The 23,093-nt window shown below is 40.6% G+C and overlaps 1 protein-coding gene across 1 annotated transcript; it reads left to right on the top strand.

Moving 5' to 3' along the window:
* Positions 1-1,607: 1,607 nt before the first annotated feature.
* Positions 1,608-22,746, top strand: LOC139470129 (uncharacterized). Its single transcript, XM_071252428.1, has 11 exons — positions 1,608-1,678; positions 8,422-8,531; positions 9,860-9,986; positions 10,527-10,673; positions 13,793-15,884; positions 16,562-16,717; positions 17,071-17,331; positions 18,529-18,759; positions 19,779-19,990; positions 21,453-21,546; positions 22,104-22,746. Exons 1-11 carry the CDS (start codon positions 1,664-1,666, stop codon positions 22,538-22,540), a joined length of 3,882 nt encoding a protein of 1,293 aa, XP_071108529.1. The 5' UTR covers positions 1,608-1,663; the 3' UTR covers positions 22,541-22,746.
* The last annotated feature ends 347 nt before the right edge of the window (positions 22,747-23,093 follow it).

The raw sequence follows: 23,093 nt of genomic DNA on the forward strand, positions 1-23,093 counted from the left end.
ACTGATACTGTTTGTTTTCCTGCAACATTTTATTTTCTTGATTTCCTTCCACAGTTTGTTGTTAGCACTTTTTATCTCATTAAATCTTTCTCTGAGTGAACGCTGAAATTCATCTTGTTTCCGTTTGCATAATTCTTTAAAGGTTCGTCTGTGCTGTTTATATACTTGGTAATCGTCATCTCTATCCGTGTCTCTGAATCTATCCAGTGCAAAATACTTCTCCGACTTCACTCTATCACACTCTGCGTTATGTATATGTACCTCACTATTTCATGCTTTTTTAATAACAGTACTCCTTTTATGTAGTTGTTGAGACCAGATCTTTCAAAGTATATTGATTACCTCCACGATTTTAATCGTAGAATATGTGTTGTTTTAATGTTCGGCTAATTGTGTCAGCCATGGCCAACACCTGAGGGGATGGTGTAAATCCTGCTGGGGTCCATGCAGGTAGCAAAAGTACTGTAAGTCCCTATGGTCCCTAGTGTGGTGCTGACGATGGTTAGCCCTGTATATTGTATCGTTACGTATAGTGAAATTTGTTTATGGTTGTATACTAGTTTTAAATAATAATCTGTGATATCCTAGTTATTTTACTGTCCTTCGTTGACAGACTTTTATTGTTTAAACGTATATATTATGTATAACGTTTGTTAGTCACGATATGGCTGAAATACTGCGGATGTGACTATAGATCTTAACTCACCCACTCAATCATATACTTGTTTACGCAATTACTATTGCATTGTAAATGTATAACATCGTTGTCTTTTTTATCTATCTATCTATCTATCTATCTATCTATCTATCTATCTATCTATCTATCTATCTATATATATATATATCTATCTATCCATCCATCCATCAACCATCCATCCATCCATCCATCCATCAACCATCCATCCATCCATACATACATACATACATCCATCAATTCATACATCCATCCATCCGTACATCGATCCATCTACAGTAAACTACGGTTATAACAAACTCAGAGGAACTACTATTTTTAGTTTGTTATAACCGTAGTTCGTTATAAGCATATGCATGTATACAGCATAACTACAGCAAATAGTAAACAGCCCCAGGACTTGCATCACGACGTCAGCCAATGAGAGACGGCGTTACCTGGGATCACGTCAGTGCCATGGTAACGTGTCGATGTAAAGTTCCCTATGCCACCTGAGTGTTCAACGAAGCGAAGTGGACCCGTCGTAGTAAGAACGAAATAAACAGAGTTTTACCGACTTTACACAAACAAACAACCCGCCCTTTTGTTTTTGGGCTGGGCTAATGGTAAACGTCATGAAACACGGGATGCTGATTGGCCAGACGTCTTCCAGCGTGAAAATGCGTAATGGGGAGCTTTACCTCAAAACGTGAAATCTAAATACCGTGATTGGTCTGCTGACGATAACTGGCCATCGTTGTCGACCGTTCCACCTTTATTAACTTCTAATGAACCGCCGGCATTCGCTGATGTTTTAAAACTTTGCATTCGTTTTCTCACCACAGAAACCAAAGAACCAAGTGGTCAGTCACATCGGTATCAAGTGTCCTTATGTACCAAACCAGAGGAGAGGTTGCAAAGGGCAATAATTCTAACACTTGGAGGATAATTGGAGGAGACTGCATACAGCAGTAACGGAATCGTGCCATAATGAGACTCGGCCAGGTAGGGCCTATATTAAACTTAATCAGTTTAGTTACAAATATGTACCATGTTTTAGTTTTCGTATTTGTCTAGTTGGCTTTGGTCCCAAATTGGAAGTGCATTACATATATATATATAATATTCGTTTGTGCTGTAAACATTCATTTTACAAGAACTAGAAGACATCTATGCACTTATTTACCTAGATGACAATTTTAAAAGTTCTAAATTACTTTCTCCCAAACTTTAAATCAATGATGTTTGTAAGTGGAAACAGTGGTCTTAGTTGTGTTTTCTTATGTTACTTTCCGTTTGGTCTATTAAACTCAAAGCACTATTTAGTGTCACTTCAGTTACATCTTTAAATATTTAAAATCAAAGTGTATCGATACTGAATTTAACAATATGATGCATGTAGTCATCAGGATAATGCCCTTTTAACACGGGATCAACAAGGAACATGAATGGTGTATTTTCATGTAAAAGTTTACGCCATCAGTATCCGGGGATATATTTCTGTTTCTAAATTTCAAAATTTAATTTATTTAACTTTTGTCAGAATGTATCGTTACTGATTGAAAACGGTGATAAGGTTCAGTGTATTCCGTCACTGGGTTGAAAGAAGGTTAATCTATGTGTCACTAATGTACCTGTATCAGTCGAATGCAATTTATGGGCAGAGAGGGTTGGCATACTGGTTGAAGCGTTCGTTCGTCACAGACATAGGATCGACTCCATTCGACATTGGTACATTTGGGAAATGTATCGCGTTGCCATTGCCACATCGCATCATGAACACTTACAATGTAGAAGTTTCAGGTAAAATCTAAATATAAGGGTATACCAATAACGATTTGGTGGAAATACGTTCATGACATTTGATAGTTATTACCAATAACGTGTTAATCGAACAATACATAGATTCATGTAGGTTGCTGGTGATACTACAACGTGTAACAGGAGTGACACACATGAAACGCGATGTGTTGCTCAGAGATGTAAATGTGGAATCCAGTTTAAGATGGGGAGCAAAATGTACACTTTCACTCATTCCTGTATCAGGCCTTTGTATGCAGTATACAGTTAACATGGAAATAGCCAAAGCTATGTATTCATGATTTGTCTAAAATATAGTCTGAGATTAGTTTGACGGTCAAGTTTTCATCACGTTTATCATTTGAACCACTGAGTCTGCCCGGGGAGCGTAAGGTCTGGGGTTCGATCTCCGGCCGCGTCATACCAAAAGACATAGAAAAATGGTGCTTGTTGTTACCCTGTCTTGTGCTCGGCTTTAAGGGGCTGACCAAGGACTGGTCGGCTCGGAGTCAGTATAATGTATCTGAGGGGGTATTCATGTTAAATTGCGGCGAAATAGGCATTAGTCGTTGCGATTACAAGCACACAGACGCGTGCATGCACGTTACGTTAAACCCATTTTACTTCACCTAGTCCACTGGAGCAGACACCTGATGCAGAACAAATGTGCATCCGAGGAAGCGTTATTCATCTTCTTCACGTGTACTGATCTTTGCCATTGTCACAGTAGGAACTGAGATCCCTAACGCAAACCATTAGCAAATGTAAAATACGTTCCTGATATGTGTACCTTCTATAAATTAGTGAATTAAGCTGTGTCATACACATGCTTATACATTATCCACAAATTCACAGATCCTATGTAAGTTTGGAAACACAAAAGGGTCCTTGTTTCACCACACTTGTTTTATTTTATAGAACGTCAGTCAGAATACCCTACAGGGTGGTTTTTGCGAGGTGTCGGAGAATCAATAATCTACTTTGTTGGCTATTTCTGCCGCCTCTATCAACACTTGTCTAGGCAAAGGTTTTTGAACATACACTCACCATCCATTCAATATTTGCCTAACGTCCTGCCGCCATCAAGGGCCAAGAAGACATTTTTAACATACAAGCAATATGCATGTTCATGACAATACGGCAACGTTCAACATGCTAAATGAGACCAGGGTTTTTGTCTTTGGAAAAAAGAGAGAGAGAGAGAGAGAGAGAGAGTTAGAGTGAGAGAGTGAGAGAAGGACGACATATAGCAGCCATAAATAGCATAGTAGTGTTCCTGTACATGCTTATCTTTTGCTCGAACCCCTGGTTTCATCACTGATTTTCAGTGATCCATTTATCCGGTTTTATACTCTTTGACGTTTTATATTTTATCTTTGTTATATTCTGCAGCATTTTCAATACTATTTTCCACCAAGGTAATATGTGTCATATCCATCATTTTATTTTGGAATAAATTTTTTATAGTATATTAGACATGTAATTAAAAATGTCAGTAGTTTAGCGGTATTAAAATAGCACCATAGTTATAGTCATGGGGAAGTATTTACAACCACCAGGATGTATAATTGTTTTGTTGTATCTAATTATACGCGTTTTTGTTTTGTAGAAAGCTAGCGCTTTCATGGGTAAAACAGAGCAATAGATTTACAATTAACACACTCGACTATGGCTGGTGATGATGTGAAGTGTACAGTGTCGTGGCTAGTTACGATTTTAGAGCGTACATGGCGTTTAAAGCGTTCTGGTTGGTAGCGATTTTAGAGCGTACATGGATCTGGCTTGCAGCGATTTTAGAGCAACGTTCTGGCTGTTAGCGATTTAAAAGTGTACATGGTTCTGGCCGGTAGCGATTTTAGAGCAACATTCTGGCTAGTACCGATTTAAGTGCAACTTTCTGGCTAGTAGTGATTTTAAAGTGTACATGGAACTGGCTACTAGCGATTTTAGAGCAACGTTCTGACTGTTAGCGATTTAAAAGTGTACATGGTTCTGGCTAGTAGCGATTTAAAAGTGTACATGGTTCTGTCAAGTAGCGATTTTAGAGCAACATTCTGGCTAGTAGCGATTTTAGAGCAACATTCCGGCTAGTAGTGATTTTAAAGTGTACATGGATCTGGCTAGTAGCGATTTTAGATCAACGTTGTGACTGTTAGCGATTTAAAAGTGTACATGGTTTTGGCTAGTAGCGATTTTAATGTGTACATAGTCCTGGCTAGTAGCGATTTTAGATCAACGTTGTGGCTGTTAGCGATTTAAAAGTGTACATGGTTCTGGCTAGTAGCGATTTTGGAGCAACGTTGTGGCTGTTAGCGATTTAAATGTGTACATGGTCTTGGCTAGTAGCGATTTTAGAGCAACGTTGTGGCTGTTAGCGATTTAAAAGTGTACATGGTTTTGGCTAGTTGCGATTTTAATGTGTACATGGTTGTGGCTAGTAGCGATTTTAGAGCAACGTTCTGGCTAGTAGCGTTTTAATGTGTACATGGTCCTGGCTGGTAGCGATTTTAGATCAACGTTGTGGTTAGTAGTGATTTTAAAGTGTACATGGTTGTGGCTGTTAGCGATTTTGGAGCGACGTTGTAGCTGGTAGCGATTTTAAAGTGTACATGGATCTGGCTAGTAGCGATTTTAGATCAACATTGTGGCTGTTAGCGATTTAAAAGTGTACATGGTCCTGGCTAGTAGCCACTTTAATGTGTACATGGTTCTGGCTAGTAATGATTTTAGAGCAACATTCTGGCTGGTAGTGATTTTAAAGTGTACATGGTTGTGGCTAGTAGCGATATTAGAGCAACGTTCTGGCTGGTAGCGATTTTAAAGTGTACATGGTTCTGGCTAGAACAATGTCCCAGTTGTCTTAAACATAATTTAACAATGTTCCAGTAGTCTTAAACATAATGTAACAATGTTCCAGTAGTCTTAAACATAATGTAACAATGTTCCAGTAGTCTTAAACATAATGTAACAATGTTCCAGTAGTCTTAAACATAATGTAACAATGTTTAAGTAGTCTTAAACTTCATGTAACAATGTTCCAGTAGTCCTGAACATAATGTAACAATGTTCCAGTAGTCTTAAACATCATGTAACAATGTTCCAGTAGTCCTAAACATAATGTAACAATGTTCCAGTAGTCTTAAATATCATGTAACAGTGTTCCAGTAGTCTTAAACATAATGTAACAATGTTTAAGTAGTCTTAAATATCATGTAACAGTGTTCCAGTACTTTTAAACATCATGTAGCAATGTTCCAGTAGTCTAAAACATCATGTTACAATGTTCCAGTGTAGTCTGAAACACTTCTTTAACGTTTTATATTTTATCTTTGTTATATTCTGCAGTATTTTCAATACTATTTTCCACCAAGGTAATATGTATTATATCCATAATTTAATTTTGGAATAAATAATTTATAGTATATTAGACATGTAATTAAAAATGTCAGTAGTTTAGCAGTATTAAAATAGCACCATAGTTATAGTCATGAGGAAATATTTACAATCACCAGGATGTATAATTGTTTTGTTGTATCCAATTATACGCGTTTTTGTTTTGTTGACAGCTAGCGCTTTCATGGGTAAAACAGAGCAATAGATTTACAATTAACCCACTCGACTATGGCTGGTGATGTGATGTGTACAGTGTCGTGGCTAGTTACGATTTAAGAGCGTAAATGGCGTTTATAGCGTTCTGGTTGGTAGCCATTTTAGAGCGTACATGGATCTGGCTTGCAGCGATTTTGATCGTACATGATTCTGGCTGGTAGCGATTTAAAACCAACTTTCTGGCTAGTAGTGATTTAAAAGTGTACTTGGTTCTGGCCGGTAGCGATTTTAGAGCAACTTTCTGGCTAGTAGCGATTTTAAAGTGTACATGGAACTGGCTATTAGCGATTTTACAGCGACTTTCTACCTATTAGCGATTTAAGAGCAACTTTCTGGCTAGTAGCGATTTTAATGTGTACATGGAACTGCCTAGTAGCGATTTTACAGCGACTTTCTGGCTTGTAGCAATTTTGAAGTGTACATGGTTCTGTCAAGTAGCGATTTTAGAGAGACTTTCTGGCTGTTAGCGATTTTCAATCGTATATGGTCCTGGCTAGTAGTGATTTTAAAGTTTACATGGTCTTGGCTAGTAGCGATTTTAGAGCAACTTTCTGGCTTGTGGCGATTTTAAAGTGTACATGGATCTGGCTAGTAGCGATTTTAGAGCAATGTTCTGGCTGTTAGCGATTTAAAAGTGTACATGGTCCTGGCTAGTAGCGATTTTAAAGTGTACATGGTTCTGGCTCGTAGCGATTTAAGAGCAACATTCTGGCTGGTAGTGATTTTAAAGTGTACATGGTTTTGGCTAGTAGTGATTTTAGATCAACGTTGTAGCTGTTAGCGATTTAAAAGTGTACATGGTTTTGGCTAGTAGCGATTTTAATGTGTACATGGTCCTGGCTAGTAGCAATTTTAGATCAACGTTGTGGCTGTTAGCGATTTAAAAGTGTACATGGTCCTGGCTAGTCGTGGTTTTAAAGTGTACATCGTTCTCGCTAGTCGAGATTTTAGAGCAACGTTCTGGCTGGTAGCGATTTTGAAGTGTACATGGATCTGGCTAGTAGCGATTTTAGAGCAGCGTTCTGGCTAGTAGTGATTTTAAAGTGTACATGGTTGTGGCTAGTAGCGATTTTAGAGCAGCGTTCTGGCTGGTGGCGATTTTAAAGTGTACATGGACCTGGCTAGTAGAGATTTTAGAGCAATGTTCTGGCTGTTAGCTATTTAAAAGTGTACATGGTCCTGGCTAGTAGCGATTTTAAAGTGTACATGGTTCTGGCTCGTAGCGATTTAAGAGCAACATTCCGGCTGGTAGTGATTTTAAAGTGTACATGGTTGTGGCTAGTAGTGATTTTAGATCAACGTTGTAGCTGTTATCGATTTAAAAGTGTACATGGTTTTGGCTAGTAGCGATTTTAAATTGTACATTGTTCTGGCTAAAAGAATGTCCCAGTTGTCTTAAACATAATGTAACAATGTTCCAGTAGTCTTAAACATAATGTAACAATGTTCCAGTAGTCTTAAACATAATGTAACAATGTTCCAGTAGTCTTAAACATAATGTAACAATGTTCCAGTAGTCTTAAACACCATGTAACAATGTTCCAGTAGTCTAAAACATCATGTAACAATGTTCCAGTACTCTTAAACATCATGTTACAATGTTCCAGTAGTCTTAAACATAATGTAACAATGTTCCAGTAGTCTTAAACAGCATGTAACAATGTTCCAGTAGTCTTAAACATAATGTTACAATGTTACAGTACTCTTAAACATCATGTAACAATGTTCCAGTAGTCTTAAACATAATGTAACAATGTTCCAGTAGTCTTACACATCATGTTACAATGTTCCAGTAGTCTTAAACATAATGTTACAATGTTACAGTACTCTTAAACATCATGTAGCAATGTTCCAGTGTAGTCTGAAACACCTCTTTGACGTTTTATATTTTATCTTTGTTATATTCTGCAGCATTTTCAATACTATTTTCCACCAAGGTAATATGTGTCATATCCATCATTTTATTTTGGAATAAATAATTTATAGTATATTAGACATGTAATTAAAAATGTCAGTAGTTTAGCAGTATTAAAATGGCACCATAGTTATAGTCATGGGAAAGTATTTACAATCACCAGGATGTATAATTGTTTTGTTGTATCCAATTATACGCGTTTTTGTTTTGTAGAAAGCTAGCGCTTTCATGGGTAAAACAGAGCAATAGATTTACAATTAACCCACTTGACTATGGCTGGTGATGTAAAGTGTTCAGTGTCGTGGCTAGTTGCGATTTTCTTCGCGAGACGGGAGGACGCTTTAACCATTGGACTACAGCTCTGATGTTAATACACATGGCACTTTATGATAGTGTTTGTGAAATGGAATTGGTCTATTTTCAGGTGTTGTTGGCATGCGCGTTGTGTCTGGTGGGCGTGGCCTTCTCCACTTCCCTAAAGACCTCCTTCCTCTATCTCCTAGCGCTGAAACAACAGTCTAATGGCAAGCAGTGGTAGGTCTGATTTTCAATGTTCCAATATATAACAATATTCTATCTATACGACAGCCGCCTGTAACTAATCGAGTCTGGATAAGAAAAACAGTGGTTAAAATTATGAGCTGTTTGCACGATCACGCGCAATGAACAATGTCATTGAGTCTCAACATCCGATTCATTAAGTCGCCTCTTAATCGGCATTGGCTAGTAGGGACGGACTCCAGTGGGGAGTCTAGGGAACGTTGCGGAAGCGTGTATCTACACGTTGAGTCCAGGACTGTCTGTGCACGTGGGAATCTGTATGCCTATGGTTATCGTGATCATGTGGAATGTTTGGTTGTTGTTTTGAGCCATAATTAGCAATATTCCAGCTATATCATGGCTGTGTGTATAAACAAGACAGGCAAATCCATGCTTGATATTATGAGTGAATTCATGCGCCGTCGGATTGATTCCACGACAGTCATCGTCGGCCACCCAGCTATGCTTGCTAATGGGATCGGGTGGTCTGGCTCGTTGACTTGGTTGATATGTCATCGTTTCCCAATTGCGTGGATTGATGCTCATGATGACAATCTCTGGGTTGTCTGGTCCTGACTCGATTATATATTGATCGCCGTCATATAGCTTGAATATTGCTGAGTGTGGCGTTAATCAAGAAACAAAACAAAACACAAAAAAGTTGTGAAAATAAATCTACACTATAATCATAATTAGTTATAAACAACATGATGCATATCTGTTTCGCTGTCGTTTCTTGTCGCGCACCGGTATGAAGTCCAATGTTAAACGAACACATATTCAAACACCTTCATATACAAAATGTAATTTTCTGTTGTATGTGCCCTTTATCAATATTTTGGGATACCAGTTTTCGACATATGCATACTGTTTAATATTGGGTCTTCATGCATGTCACATTCGTAAAGATCCGGGTCAGAATAGGTCTTCAGCAACCCATGCTTGCCCTAAAAGGCGAATATGCTTGTCGTAAGAGGCGACTAACGGGATCGGGTGGTCAGGCTCGCTGACATGGTTGATGCATGTCATCGCATCTTAATTGCGTTGATCGATGCTTATGATATCAATCACTGGACTGTGTGGTCCAGACTCGACTATTTACTGACCGACGTCATATAGCTGGAATATAGCTGAGTGCGGCGTTAAACAACAAACAAAGAAAACATGCTTTTCACAGCGTACTGTAAAATCATACCACTTGAGGTAAACTATTTTTTATATATTTCTCTTGAGAGTGAGTTAAAATTCAATTTCACACGACACAGATGTGATTTACAATACCCCGAGCGCAAATCTGGCACACGCATCTGCTCTGGTTTCAGGTACGCAGCGTTATTCTGTGTCCTGCTCGTCCCAGAGATTGTGACCTTTCTGCGAATCATCTGGGGCAGCTCGTTTGTGGCGAAAGGTCGACTGGCAAGATGGCCGCCGTGCAAGATCATATTTCTCGTGAGTCATTATTTCAATTGTGATTTAAAGTCAATATACAGCTTGTTCCATACGCCGAGTGTTGAGCCCTAATTGTGTTATGACATCAAATATATCACTAGGTATTTCATATCTTATATGAAACACGTGAGTGTAATATTTGCTGAGCATATTTTATTTAATTGAATTAGCATGATAATAATTAAGAGAGTTCATGGATGTCAACCTCTTTATCAAGTGAAGAAATAAGCATACACCCCGAAACGTTCTGTTCCTCATAAAGAAGTTGACAACCATAAATTCTCTTCCTTGTGTGTATCGACCCATGGTTGCCGTAAATGGCGACTAACGGGATCGGATAGTCAGGCCCGCTGACTTTTTTGATGCATGTCATCGATCCCAATGGCGTGGATCGATGCTCCTGATATTATTCACTGGATTGTCTGGTCCAGCCTCGATTATTTACAGACAGCCGTCATATAGCTGGAATATTGCTGAGTGCGGCGTTGAACAACAAACAAACAAAACAAACATTCTAAACTGCCTGTCTGTTCACCCAAGGGTATATTCACGACCGTCCTGGAGTCTGCGGCCCTGGCGTTCTTCACCCTGGAGGTGTCCCCCCAGCTGCCCGGGTACCTGGTCCTCCCCTTGATGAACGTCCTCCTCTTCCTACAGGTGCTCCTGGAGCAGTGGAAGCGATCCACGGTAAGCCTCGCAGCATCTCTTTCAGATGTGGGTTAGATGAGGGTACTGACGTGAAAGCGACAAAACTCTTTCCATATTCATGAGAGAGAGAGGGGGGAGAGAGAGAGAGAGAGAGAGAGAGAGAGAGAGAGAGAGAGAGAGAGAGATGATCGCATTAAAAGCGCCAATTCTTGATTGTACATACAATGTCCATTTGTTTATGAATTACTGTCAAATAGTGATGATACCAGGTGTTCGCGAAAATTTGAGTCTATCCTGCCCCACCTGTGGCATCCATCACAAACAAATGCAAAGGCAAGTCAATTGTTCACCTAAAAACACGAGAAAATATAAGTCAAAATAGGGAATTGCATCAGACACCATTTATGTCACTGATACGTCAAATTTTGAATGTCGTCCATAAAACATTTTGAAAGTTTTACCGAGACCTTGAAAGTTGTAACCCTGATGAAAGAACTTTTGAGCAATCCCTACCAAGTTTCCTTGTACCTCAAGTCCCATCCATCCGGTAGTCAGACAGGCCGTGCCTCGCCCCTCATACAGACGATTACGGGTGTTGAGATGCCCGGCTTCACACACTGTCCCCATCAGGGGAATCGAACCCAGACTTTCGTGACGAGCGATCGTATAAACCACTCGGCTACCCAACTGCCATGTTAACAAATACAAAACAAGATTCATACATCAGAGACCATTGTGCAATGCTGCAATTATATCTATGCAGGAATATAATATATCTGCTTCGTTATCTGGTGTGCCTGCGTGCGTGCGTGCGTGCGTGCGTGCACGTCCGTGCGTGCGTGTGTCTGTCCAGGGGTGGTTGTCTTTGTGTGTGTGTCTCCAGGGGAGGGTGTGTGTGTCTAGTGTTTGACATGTTTAGTGGTTTAAGGCGCCGCTAATCGCTGTGTCTGAGTTGCGTCCCCCAGACGTGCCCAAATCCAATGACCATGCTCGCAGGCTTCATCAAATTAATAACAATGCAGGTGCCGCAGGTATACTGTGTCTGAGTTGGGTATTCATGTTAAACTGAGGAACGGTATCTCAGTGAGCTAGTACTATAAAATCGTCACCAGTCCGGACTAGTACAAGCAGACACACGTAGCTATATAAGTGCAATAAACCCCATTTCACCTCACCTCACCTGATACGAGACGACTTAATGGACCGTGCTGTGTTGGGCGTTAAATAACACAGCTATGGTGTGAACGACGCAGGAGTACAGCAGTAAACACCATTCCCATATCAAATAGCACAATAGTATCAAATAGTCCCCTATGCCGCACTGCATTTTCTAGTATTGCAAATAAATATGAATGTAAGAGAATAGCCAGCCTTGAGTTTCCCTATATCTTCACTTATAGATAGTTGCGGTATGAACTATAAAACGTTAATGCAAGAGAATAACCAGTCTGGATTATCCGCCGAAACAGATAAGGGCAAATAGCTGTGCAAACTATATGAAAGGGTATAATGAGTTCAATTTCTGGTGTTCCCGCCTCGACATTGCTTAAATACTACAAGCGGTGTTAAACCTAACTCACTCACTCACCCATCTTTACATCCTCATCCGTGCGACCGCCTCCGTGATCTAGTGGTAGAGCGTCCGCCCGGAGAGCGGAAGGTCTGGGGTACCAAAAGACGTTAAAAGATCGTAATTGTTGGTACCCTGTCTGGCGCTCGGCATCAAGGGGCTAAAACAAGGTTCTGACTTTAAATCCGAAGAAGTACTGTAGTTTGTAGTCTGACAAGTCAGGATGATGCCAATGTATGACGGTTCTGATTAAACTACCGACGCACCAACCAACCACAATCACCCACCAACCCATCATGGCCTTCGTAATGTCTTATAACTATTATGTAGTTTCCTTTGAATATAAGGGGCGGTCGAGTAGCCCAGTTGTTAGAGCGTTCGCTCGTCACGCCGAAGACCCGGGTTCGATTCCCGACATGGGTACAATGTGTGAAGCCCATTTCTGGTGTCCCCCGCCGTGATATTGCTGGATTATTGCTAAAAGCGGCGTAAAACCATACTCACTCACTCACTTGAATATTAGACCTGTTAAGATCCGGATAAGAATAGGGCTTCATAAACCCATGCTTGCACTAAAAGGCGACTCAGCTTGTCATAAGAGGTGACTAACGGGATTACAGCAAGCATGGGTTGCTGAAGACCTATACTTCCCCGGATCTTCACGGCTTAATAATCATTATATGTATAATAGCACCCTACATGGAATGTGTATTCGGTGACCAGCGAATATGTACAATTAGTACGAAGAATACACATCGGTGTATTTGAACTGTGAATCGGAACCAGCTTTTTGAATACATGAGTAGGGACTGCATGATCAAAACTGATCCCCAGAATCCAGAACGCGATAGAACCACAGTTTATAACACATAACTTGTCTTTGCATGTATTTGTGACGGGTGCCACACCTTTTCTCGAACACCTGGTAACATCATTATTTGACAGCGATTCGTACATGCATACTCATGAAATATTGGGAATCTTAGAATCGCGAGATTTCTTTTGATTATAGAAAAGGTTTTATTGCTGTTATTTACGTTGTACATTATCAAAAGTATTTACGTTCCATTTTTATGGCGAAAAACTTATATCTGTTCTCATTACTGTAAATGATTTCAGTTGTAGTCTAATGTAGAGACACATACATACCCAGGAGAAAATGACCTTTTATATATTTCACAAAATACAGTACGAATAATGACGAAGGTTAAGGTGTCAAAATGTATATGAGGTTTGTCTTTGTCAGTTGCAATGACGGGCGGTCGGGTAGCCTAGTGGTTAAAGCGTTCGCTCGTCCCGCCGAAGACCCAGGTTCGATTCCCGACATGGGTACAATGTGTGAAGCCCATTTCTAGTGTGATCCGCCGTTGCTGGAATTTTGCTAATTGCGGCATAAAACCAAACTCGCCCATACCACAGTTGCGATGAATTTAAGGCGAAGTTCGAAAAAGATCAATGTATAAATGTAACCTTACTTATGATAATATTTGAAAACACAAACATAACATTTTCAAAGGCAAGTCTTGAACAAGATAATATTAGGCGAAATGTAAATCTTCAGTAATCATCGCACTTTTGGCATTTTCAGACACGGAATTTCCTGCCTAACCACAATGTGACGTCACCCTCATTCGTGTCGCGAGTCCTGCACAGTGTGGCGGCCATTTTCGGCATCAGTATCTTCATCCTGTCCGCCTGCCTCCTGATTGTCCTTGACATTACCGAGATGCCACGAGTTGTCGCCCTTATCGCAGCAGTTCTCACCCTTTCTGTAGTCTGGAGCCAACCAATCAAAGTGTATATCTTTCAAGCAGAATGCTCGTCTGAAACCGTCCGCTACAACATTTCACTCCTCCTATCGATTGTGAGAATTGTATCCCTTGGAATATTCTCGATGGCTGTGATTCCCATGGGCGGAGAAATCGATATCTATGATTCTCCAAAGTTCTTATGGGATGGGATTACATCACTTGGTGAGAGCAGCGTCTTGATGTCCGTCCTCGCAGTTAATTGCTGTGCAGGTCTATTGACGTATGGGTTGACCCGAGTCTCCGCCTACTATACCACGACATGGTCGGGTATTCTTATCCCATCCATCTTGTCCACAACCATTGCATCAGTTATTTACATTCTGAACTGTTTCGATGGCATCTACCTCACCTTAAGTGTTGACGTGTGTCAAATGTCAGAGGGAAGTTTGATCGTCGCGGGATTCGTGATCCTGTTATGGCTTCTTCCCATGCTGATCATGAGAAGGAACTATTTTGTACCAGCTGATACATTCTTCAAGCCCGAACACGAGAACTTCATCACCTTCGGCTACAGTGCTGTGTGTTTCGACCAACACTCCCTTCTCAACTACTATCCTTGTCCTTTGGTGTTTCGTGAAACTGGGCTGAACGGACACGGAAGAACCCGGGTGTTCATGTGCACTACAATGTACAGAGAAGCTGACTATGAGATGGAACAACTGCTGAAAAGTCTTGCCAAAATATCAAAGTCTCAACGACTTAAGAAAAAGAAAATATACCTTGAAGCCCACATCTTCCTTGATAATGGCGCCGATGGATTAACACTGAAAGAATTTGCTCTTCAGTTGATGGCTCTGGTACAGAATTGCCTTGGTGTTGGTCGATCTGATGGAAGCATCTATAAAACCCCATATGGCCTACAGATTTCATGCGTCCTTCCAGGCGGCATGCCTTTGTTTGTTCATCTGAAAGACCCTGCCTTTGTTAAGGCTCAGAAACGCTGGAGTCAAGTGATGTACATGAATTATATCATCGATTACCGTATCAAGATGACAACTCATATCGCTGAGATCCAGCATCAGATGAAGCTGAAGAAGGAGGTAGGACCTACGAAGTACACTCAGATGATCATGCAAATCAGGTCCCTTCTGGACAACCTCAAGGACCAGGATGAGGAACAGGAGAAGGGGTCCATACACAGTAAATGTGGCTCGGCATACAGTTCTGATCAAGAGATTGAAACAGGGGATGACATGTCAGAGACCTCGAGTCAAAGGTATCCTGAGAAGGCCACAGAGTATAGCGATGGGAGATCTACCTCCCCGCCCTCAACAAGCAATAGCTATGCCAATTTAGTTTCTGCAGAATATCCTCTCGGGAAGACCACGCCGATCTATATGTCTGAAACGGCGGATCAAACTGGAAGCCATGGCAGCGGGGATGATGGCACAGGACGACCCTGCACTGTCTTCCCTTCCTCTCCGTCCTACACAAGTTTCATCTCAACAGATTTTCCTATTTCTAAGGTCAACCCTGCTTACATCCCCGATGAAAACGAGTTGATGCCACCAAAATGGCTGCCAGAGTTTACATCAGATTCAACCTTCACTAGCCATGCCCCAAGTTTGTCAGATATCAGAGGCTCAGCCAGAGATCTGAATATGCTCGAGTTTGCATCCAATGAGAAAATATCCACAATATCTAAGGATAAAACAACCCTGGATCTGTCCCAGTTAACGCCGGCATATGATGATAGGACGTACATTCTGGCGACGGATGCTGATATGCAATTTAATGATATGAGCGTTCTTGACCTGGTCGAAACATGCAACAGCGATCTTCGTCTTGGAGCCGCCTGTGGCCGAACTCATCCAATGGGGAAAAAGAAACACCCGATCGTGTGGTTCCAAATGTTCGAATATGCCAAAGGTTAGTTTTGTCCCTCTTGATATCTAGTGAGTGAGTGAGTGAGTTTAAATTTAACGTCACATCGGCAATATTTCAGCCATATCGTGATCTTGATATCTAACAAATAGTCCTATATAGTATATATTCTATAGTACTGTGCTCCTTCAATGTCATGTGTCGTTGCTCTAAGGAAGCAGCCATTTACTTACTATTCCAGTACAAATCATAAGTAGTAAATGTAAAAGCTATCAGTGTCACTGACAAGTTCCTCAGAAGTGATTTTAGTGCCGAATCAGTGTTCAGATTACTTTGTATAACAAAACACGAAGTACAATGTATGTTGGCCCTTGTTTAGTCAGGTTTCAATGAATTAATGGTGACCCGGCGGTCTAGTGATATTTTCAGAAAGCTGTTGGTGCTTTCTTTCTTTGGAAACAGAAAAACAGAAAACATAGCAAGATTAGCAGCCAAACACACACATTGTAACACAATTTATCCTTACGACTTCGCAAATTTAACAAGAGTTATTTGTGTGTGACAATTGGCTCTATCGTGTAAATTACATCGGAAATCATGGTAGAAAGTGCAAAAGTTGTGAAACACCAAGGGCTGCATCTGCAGGATTATTGCTCTACAATAAGGGACAGTTTTCCTGTTTCCATTTTTCCGTAAATGATGTGTTTATGATGATTTGGCAGACTTCTGGCTGATCAAGAGCGCCCATAATATTATTGGCTCCGTGATGTGCTGCCCTGGCTGCTTCAGCTTGTACAGAGTGAAGGCTCTGGAAGAAGTGTTGCACCTCTACTCGGAGCCTACATTCAAACCTGGGGATGTCTTCACTAAGGACACAGGTACGTCGTGTTAGCCTCCTGACAGCTGGAGCCAAGAGTAGAATTCATTTTCTTCATTGTCTCAAAGCGAAGTCTAGGTACAGGTGCTTTTTGTCAAGCAAGCACCTGTATTGAAACAACACAATGAAACAATGAAGCCATCCTTCTCAGACCTGTCTTTGATGTCTTTGAAGATGTTTGTTTTCACAAGTATCATTTATTTCATAAACACAGACGTAATACAGCATATGCTGTCAATCAGTTTATTCCAACGCTTTTGGTTCCAAATTCAATGTGGCGACAAATAGACCTATGTTGAACTTCAATTTTTCTTACTGTAACTTCCTATTAAAGTAGACTTCTCTTTAATTCAGGCGAGGATCGATGGATGTGTACACTGATGATGTTACGTGGCTGGAAGCTTAAATACTCCAACTTCGCCTACAACGGCACCTATTGCCCTGACACTGTGGAGGAGTTTATCAAGCAGAGGAGACGCTGGATTCTGTCGGATTTCGCGAACTCTCTGATGGTGTTCCGAAATCTTCCTCAGCTAATCCGCAGTAATGGCTGCTTCTCCGTCATCTACGCCATCTACTTACTGCAGCTGTTCTTCATCGTCGTCCTCCTTCCTGGTGGGTATTTGTCTGTAGACCTTTGAAGATCCAGGGTAGAATAGGTCTTCAGCAACCCATGCTTGCCATAAAAGGCGACTATGCTCATTTACATATGGAAAGTATTTATTACGAGGTGATTGTAATTATGGGAATTGCCCTGAAATGATCTTTTGTGATAGTTTCACATTATGCTCACTTACTTTGACATTATCCACGGTGTAAAATACACCTACAAATTCTCATAGCACTGTTAGTCCAGACACACAAGGTAATTGATCAATGTGTCCTTCTTAACATCATATGTATGCGACTATGCTTATCCTAAGTGGCGATTAACGGATAAGGTGGGCAGGCTCGCTGACTTGGTTGATGCATGTCATCGTATCCCAATTGCGTGGATCAATGTTCATTATGTCAATCATTAAATTATCTGGTTCGTTATTTAGGTCATATGTAATGGTCATATAGCTGGAATATTACTGAACGCGTGATCAAACCAAGCCCGTGATCAAACCAAACCAAGCCGAGAGCTGTAACACATGAACGAACTGCTTATGTATTGAACCACAACTGTATTATTGTGACTTTATGATCAAGGTACGTTTATCGATCAAGGTATCACATATTCTCAAGGCAAATATACATAAAACAGAAAGTCTTTAGTACCTGTGATGTAAGAGTGTATATGTTTCTGATAGTCCATTATGCTTCCTGTAGATCGATTAATGCGACTATTCTTGTCGTAAGAGGCGACTAATGGGATCGGGTGATTAAGCTCGCTGATTTGGTTGATGCATTTCATCGTATCCCAATTGCGTGGATCAATGTTCATTATGTCAATCATTAAAATATCTGGTTCGTTATTTAGGTCATATGTAATGGTCATATAGCTGGAATATTACTGAACGCGTGGTTAAACAAAAACAAAAAAATCCATTGAAATAATTATAAATATGAATGCATGTAGGGGAATTAGAATGTGGAACTATACACTGTATTTGCAAAGTAGCGGTGACAATTGTTTGAATGGATCAGTGAAAGTCAGTGAAGACACCAGGTTTTCACCTAAAGGGGAGGTCCTGCCCTTCCGGTGGCATGGACTATTCACACAATTTGTATATAAACATAGGTGAGGTGACAATTGAGTAATGGACGAGTATTCTGTTTTATTTAGTTACGCTGTGTACATCATGTGTTATACCTTATAACCAACAGGTTCCACAGTGATCGTGTTGACTGTTGGTTTGGACATGCTGGTTGGACTAAACTTCTACATCCTAACGCCAATCGTCTCCTTCATCCTCATCCTGTATGGCTACTTGTGCATTCGTCTCACATCCAACATGCAGATCCTCCTCACGAAATTCTCCATCGTCCTTCTCGGGCTCTGCATGTCTGCAGTTGTGCTTGGTGCTGCATACTTCGTCATCATAGACTTGGTGACAGGTGAGTTGTTGTTTTGCAGCTACGTTTTTTTTACTGATGGCCTTAACCCTGAGAATATGTCTGACACAAATTGCTAAATAAAGTTTATTAGGTTTTGAAGTTAACTTAGAGATCAGTATATAGTTGTAGAGGTCATAGAAAAAAGATCGCATTAGTTGAAATACATCAACATTTATCACCTTTCTACCAAGACATAATTAGCATGTTAGTTGAAATACATCAATTTTTATCACCTTTCTACCAAGACATAATTAACCCGTTAGTTGAAATACATCAATATTTATCACCTTCCTACATAATTAACCGCGATCTCTTTGGTCTCGTGTACTAACCTTTTTGAAACTACATACCAAACATACCAAACAAAATTGTGCAATTGTGCAAGGAATACTTTCTCAAAACTATTCTCTTTCACGGTGCTGGTGTTGCTGCTGCTAAAATTTGAGATTGTAACGACTGAAATATCTGATTGACAATTCATTTCAGACTATTCCCCAGGGAATTGAAATAATTACTGTTGGTGTGATTTTATATTTTCCACCGAACTGGCAACTACCACCATCACACACATGTACCACAGTGGCCTTGTGTCGCCAGTTATCTGCTTAAATGCCTCAAAGTACCAATTGGTCTTATGGAGATCCTAATGCAGCGAACAACTGTAAGAGTTAATGAGGCGATGGGGGAGGCCTAGTGGTTACAGCGTTCGCTTGTCACGCCGAAGGTCCAGGTTCGATTTGCAAACTGGAAACAGGAATTTGAAGTACATTTCTGGCCTTTTAACCGTACTCAAAAACTAACTAATAGAACTACCTTCCTTTCTTTGCTCCATTAGGATCCGGGTATGAACTGGTCCTCAGCAACCCATGCTTGGCGAAGGAGGCGACTACCGGGATCGGTAGCCCATTGATGAATGTCATCGTATCCAAACTCCAGACTCAATTATTTACAGAATATAGAATGAATATTGCTGAGTACACATTAAACAACAAACAACCAAACAAACCTCCCTTTTTCAGATATCCAGGAGGATACCCTTCAGTTGCAGGAAAACTACATCCTCATCTTGCTGACCGGAAGTCTTCTGTATGCTGCTCTGCTCCACCCGAAAGAGTGCTGGCTGCTCTTCAATGGACTTTTCTACCTCTTCTTCTTTCCTGCAATGCAGATGCTGCTTCCGGTGTATGCGTTGTGTAACATCGTTGATCAGACATGGGGGACCCGAGACAACGTGAGCCACTGAGACTTTATGTCAAATATATGGAGGATATATCTTGTGTCGAGTGAAATATCATGTTTCTGTTATCGGGTGACGGGGGCCAAAGGAGATAAATATCTCCTTTTCCCCTGTCATGAGATCAGAGAGAAACATGATATTTCACGAGACACTGGGAATATCCTTTTTATTGTATACTTTTTTTGTGTAGTCGTCTATTGGAAAATTAAATTATTTTCATTACAAATGTAAAACCTTGAAACGTAAATCCTCCCTAACTAACACACAGGGACGGGACACCACCCCTTGCATTTGCGATCTAAAAAAGTAGTTTCGTGTTTACAAAATCATAAAAAATATAAACAAAACTTACAAAACTCATTTGGGGCGGTCGAGTAGCCCAGTGGTTAAAGCGTTCGCTCGTCACGCCGAAGACCCGGGTTCGATTCCCGACATGGGTACAATGTGTGAAGCCTATTTCTGGTGTCCCCCGCCGTGATATTGCTGGAATATTGCTAAAAGCGGCGTAAAACCATACTCACTCACTCACTACAAAAAAACATTTAGGGTAGCGAAATTTCTGTATCATACATATAGATATGATTATAAACAAAAAATATTCTTGAAAACATCAAGACCACTGTTGGGGGCGAAAGAATACACGCTGGTCAAGTCACAAAAAAATGTTGCTTTGCGGAACGGTCTCGATTGACAAGTTATGTGAGAAAATTACAGTTTATAATGGACACTTACGATAAAGGGAGACAATTCGAGAGGGGTAACTCTTGTATGAAGATAGTTCCGTGTTATGTTCGCAGCAGTGAAATATCTATTGTTATGTTCACTGCAATGAAAATATCACTTTTCTCAACTTCGGAAAACTCAGTCGTTCACACTTAAGAATATAATACAAGTTTCTGTTGTAGTTTGCATTTGTACATAAATATCTAAATGGTTAGAGAAGTGAAATTGTTTGTTATATACATTGTTTATTTCTGGAGAAACGTTATCCTCTACTATTTATATACATTCCGGAATTCGTAGGGATATTGGTACTCAAATTCATACAATCTGTTTGGTTGTTTTCATATATAGTTCGATATACTTTATTCGGTACTCACGTGAATTGTATATGCTTATAAGTAGTAAAGAAGTCGGGACTAGTACTTTTGAACCGTATCGTTATAACCATGCTCCGCTGTATATTGGTGCATGCTATAGCCTGATGAACTTCTAATGAGAACAAACAAGTATTACATAACGTTGCCTTCACAAGTGTAAACCATAAATGTTATCACACGATTCTGTTACAGACCGACTCCGTGGTTTAGTGGTAGAGCGTCCACCCGGAGAGTGGAAGGTCCGGGGTTCGATCCCCGGCCGCGTCATACCAAAAGACGCTAAAACACAATTTCAACTCACCTCACCACATTCTAGAACAAACCGTACCGATCATCAAGAACATTATATTTTCCAGCAAAAAGCAAAGTTACCAAAACTGCTTTGCTTCCCTAAAATGAAGTTCAGAAGGAAGAAGAAGAAGAACAAAGGCAAGAAGTTTGCAGATGCAGGTGCGTGCTAGCTGTGGTAAAGTGCATGCTTGTAAACATCTACGGTTTCAGGGTTCAGACATCCCGATCAGGGTTCTGGGCAGAATAATCCCTGGTAGAAAATGGGCATCGTGATGCTCGGTGGCATTTGTATTTGAGGGTCATTAATGCTCATGATGTCAACCACGGTTTTACATATTTATGTTTGGGCTATAGTAGTATCGTTGTGATGTCCTAATTGCGACGGGAGACAACGTTCAACAAAAGACAAAATGATCGCTATTCCAACATCTGTTGACAAAATGTTACACATGTTTCCGGAGTCCGGTTTATGATAGATCCTCAACAACCTATGGTGGCCGTAAGAGGCGAGCAAATGGATCGGATGGTCAGACTCGGTGACATGGCTGCTAGCATACCATCGTAAGCCAGTGGCGCGGATCGCTGCTCACAATAACGATAGCTGGATCTACTGTTTCAGACACAATTATTTACAGGCCACTTTCTAATAGCTGGATATTGCTGAGTGAGGTGTTACACAACAAACAAACTCGCTAATTAATATGTTGTTGTTTCAGACATAGCTGACCCTGAAGATTCGGAGGTATCCTTAGACCAGCTGAAGCCGATGAGGAGTGAGGAACAGCTCTTCTGGACACAGTTGTTGGAAAAGTTGATTGGCAAGGACATCAACCTTGGGTTGGAGAAGGATGTCCTGGCTGATGGCCTCAAATCCCTCAGGTTCAGGACGCTCATTGCCATTTTAGTGGCGAATGTCATATGGGTTATTGGTCTTTGCCTGTTCTATGCCACTTCCGTCGAGAAGACTGATAATCTCAGTGGCTACGGCATTATGAATGGAGTCCTGTATGGGTTTTCGTTCGTCATTCATGTTGTCGGTATGACTGTGTATAGATTTTCAGACTGTGCTCACAGACTTGGGAAGAAGATTTTCAAAGATGAAAAATCTCACTGGGTGACGAGAAGGGAACATGGTACCAAGATGCAGTTTTGAGTTCTTAAAAGTCTCACTGAACTGTGCTGAATACCACCTAAAAGGTGGTGAAGCGATCAAATTCAGCGTTTGCAAGAAGCAAAGCCTGGAGTATCTACAGATACATTTGCAAGAAGATACATGGTTCTGTGACCAAGAACACAGTGAATATGTGATCTCACTGAATACCTATCTAGTTAATGATACAGTGATAGTATCCAAACCTTTCAAAGAGGGTGGGTTGAGGACTTGAAGCTGATATATGATCGCATGATAATGATTTTGTCATCAACACATTCTCATATCGAATTTTAGATGCTTCTTATTAGCAGCATATCCCTAATTCTAGGAGTACGTAGAGCTCGTGCTACAGAACACCCTCTAATGTGTGGGTACTGGGTACCTGCGATAAACAGTAGGCATGACAGCTCGTACAGCTTACCTTAGCCATTGTTAAACAGGATTGCAGAATTAATTTGGGGTGATCGAATGCTGACTTCCTACACTGCTGTGCAGTTTATACATATGTTTGACAAACATAACAATTGTGAAACAAAATGTATAGTGTACATCT

The sequence above is a fragment of the Haliotis cracherodii genome, unplaced genomic scaffold (assembly GCF_022045235.1).
Source record: "Haliotis cracherodii isolate W230 unplaced genomic scaffold, xgHalCrac1.p SCAF_20, whole genome shotgun sequence".
Lineage (NCBI taxonomy): Eukaryota > Metazoa > Mollusca > Gastropoda > Lepetellida > Haliotidae > Haliotis > Haliotis cracherodii.

What these genes read in the sequence shown, in the direction of transcription:
- LOC139470129 (XM_071252428.1), top strand. An exon ending in CAGTCTAATGGCAAGCAGTG is followed by an intron (nt 8,532 to 9,859) that starts GTAGGTCTGATT and finishes CTCTGGTTTCAG; the next exon opens with GTACGCAGCGTTATTCTGTG. An exon ending in TGTCTTCACTAAGGACACAG is followed by an intron (nt 16,718 to 17,070) that starts GTACGTCGTGTT and finishes TCTTTAATTCAG; the next exon opens with GCGAGGATCGATGGATGTGT.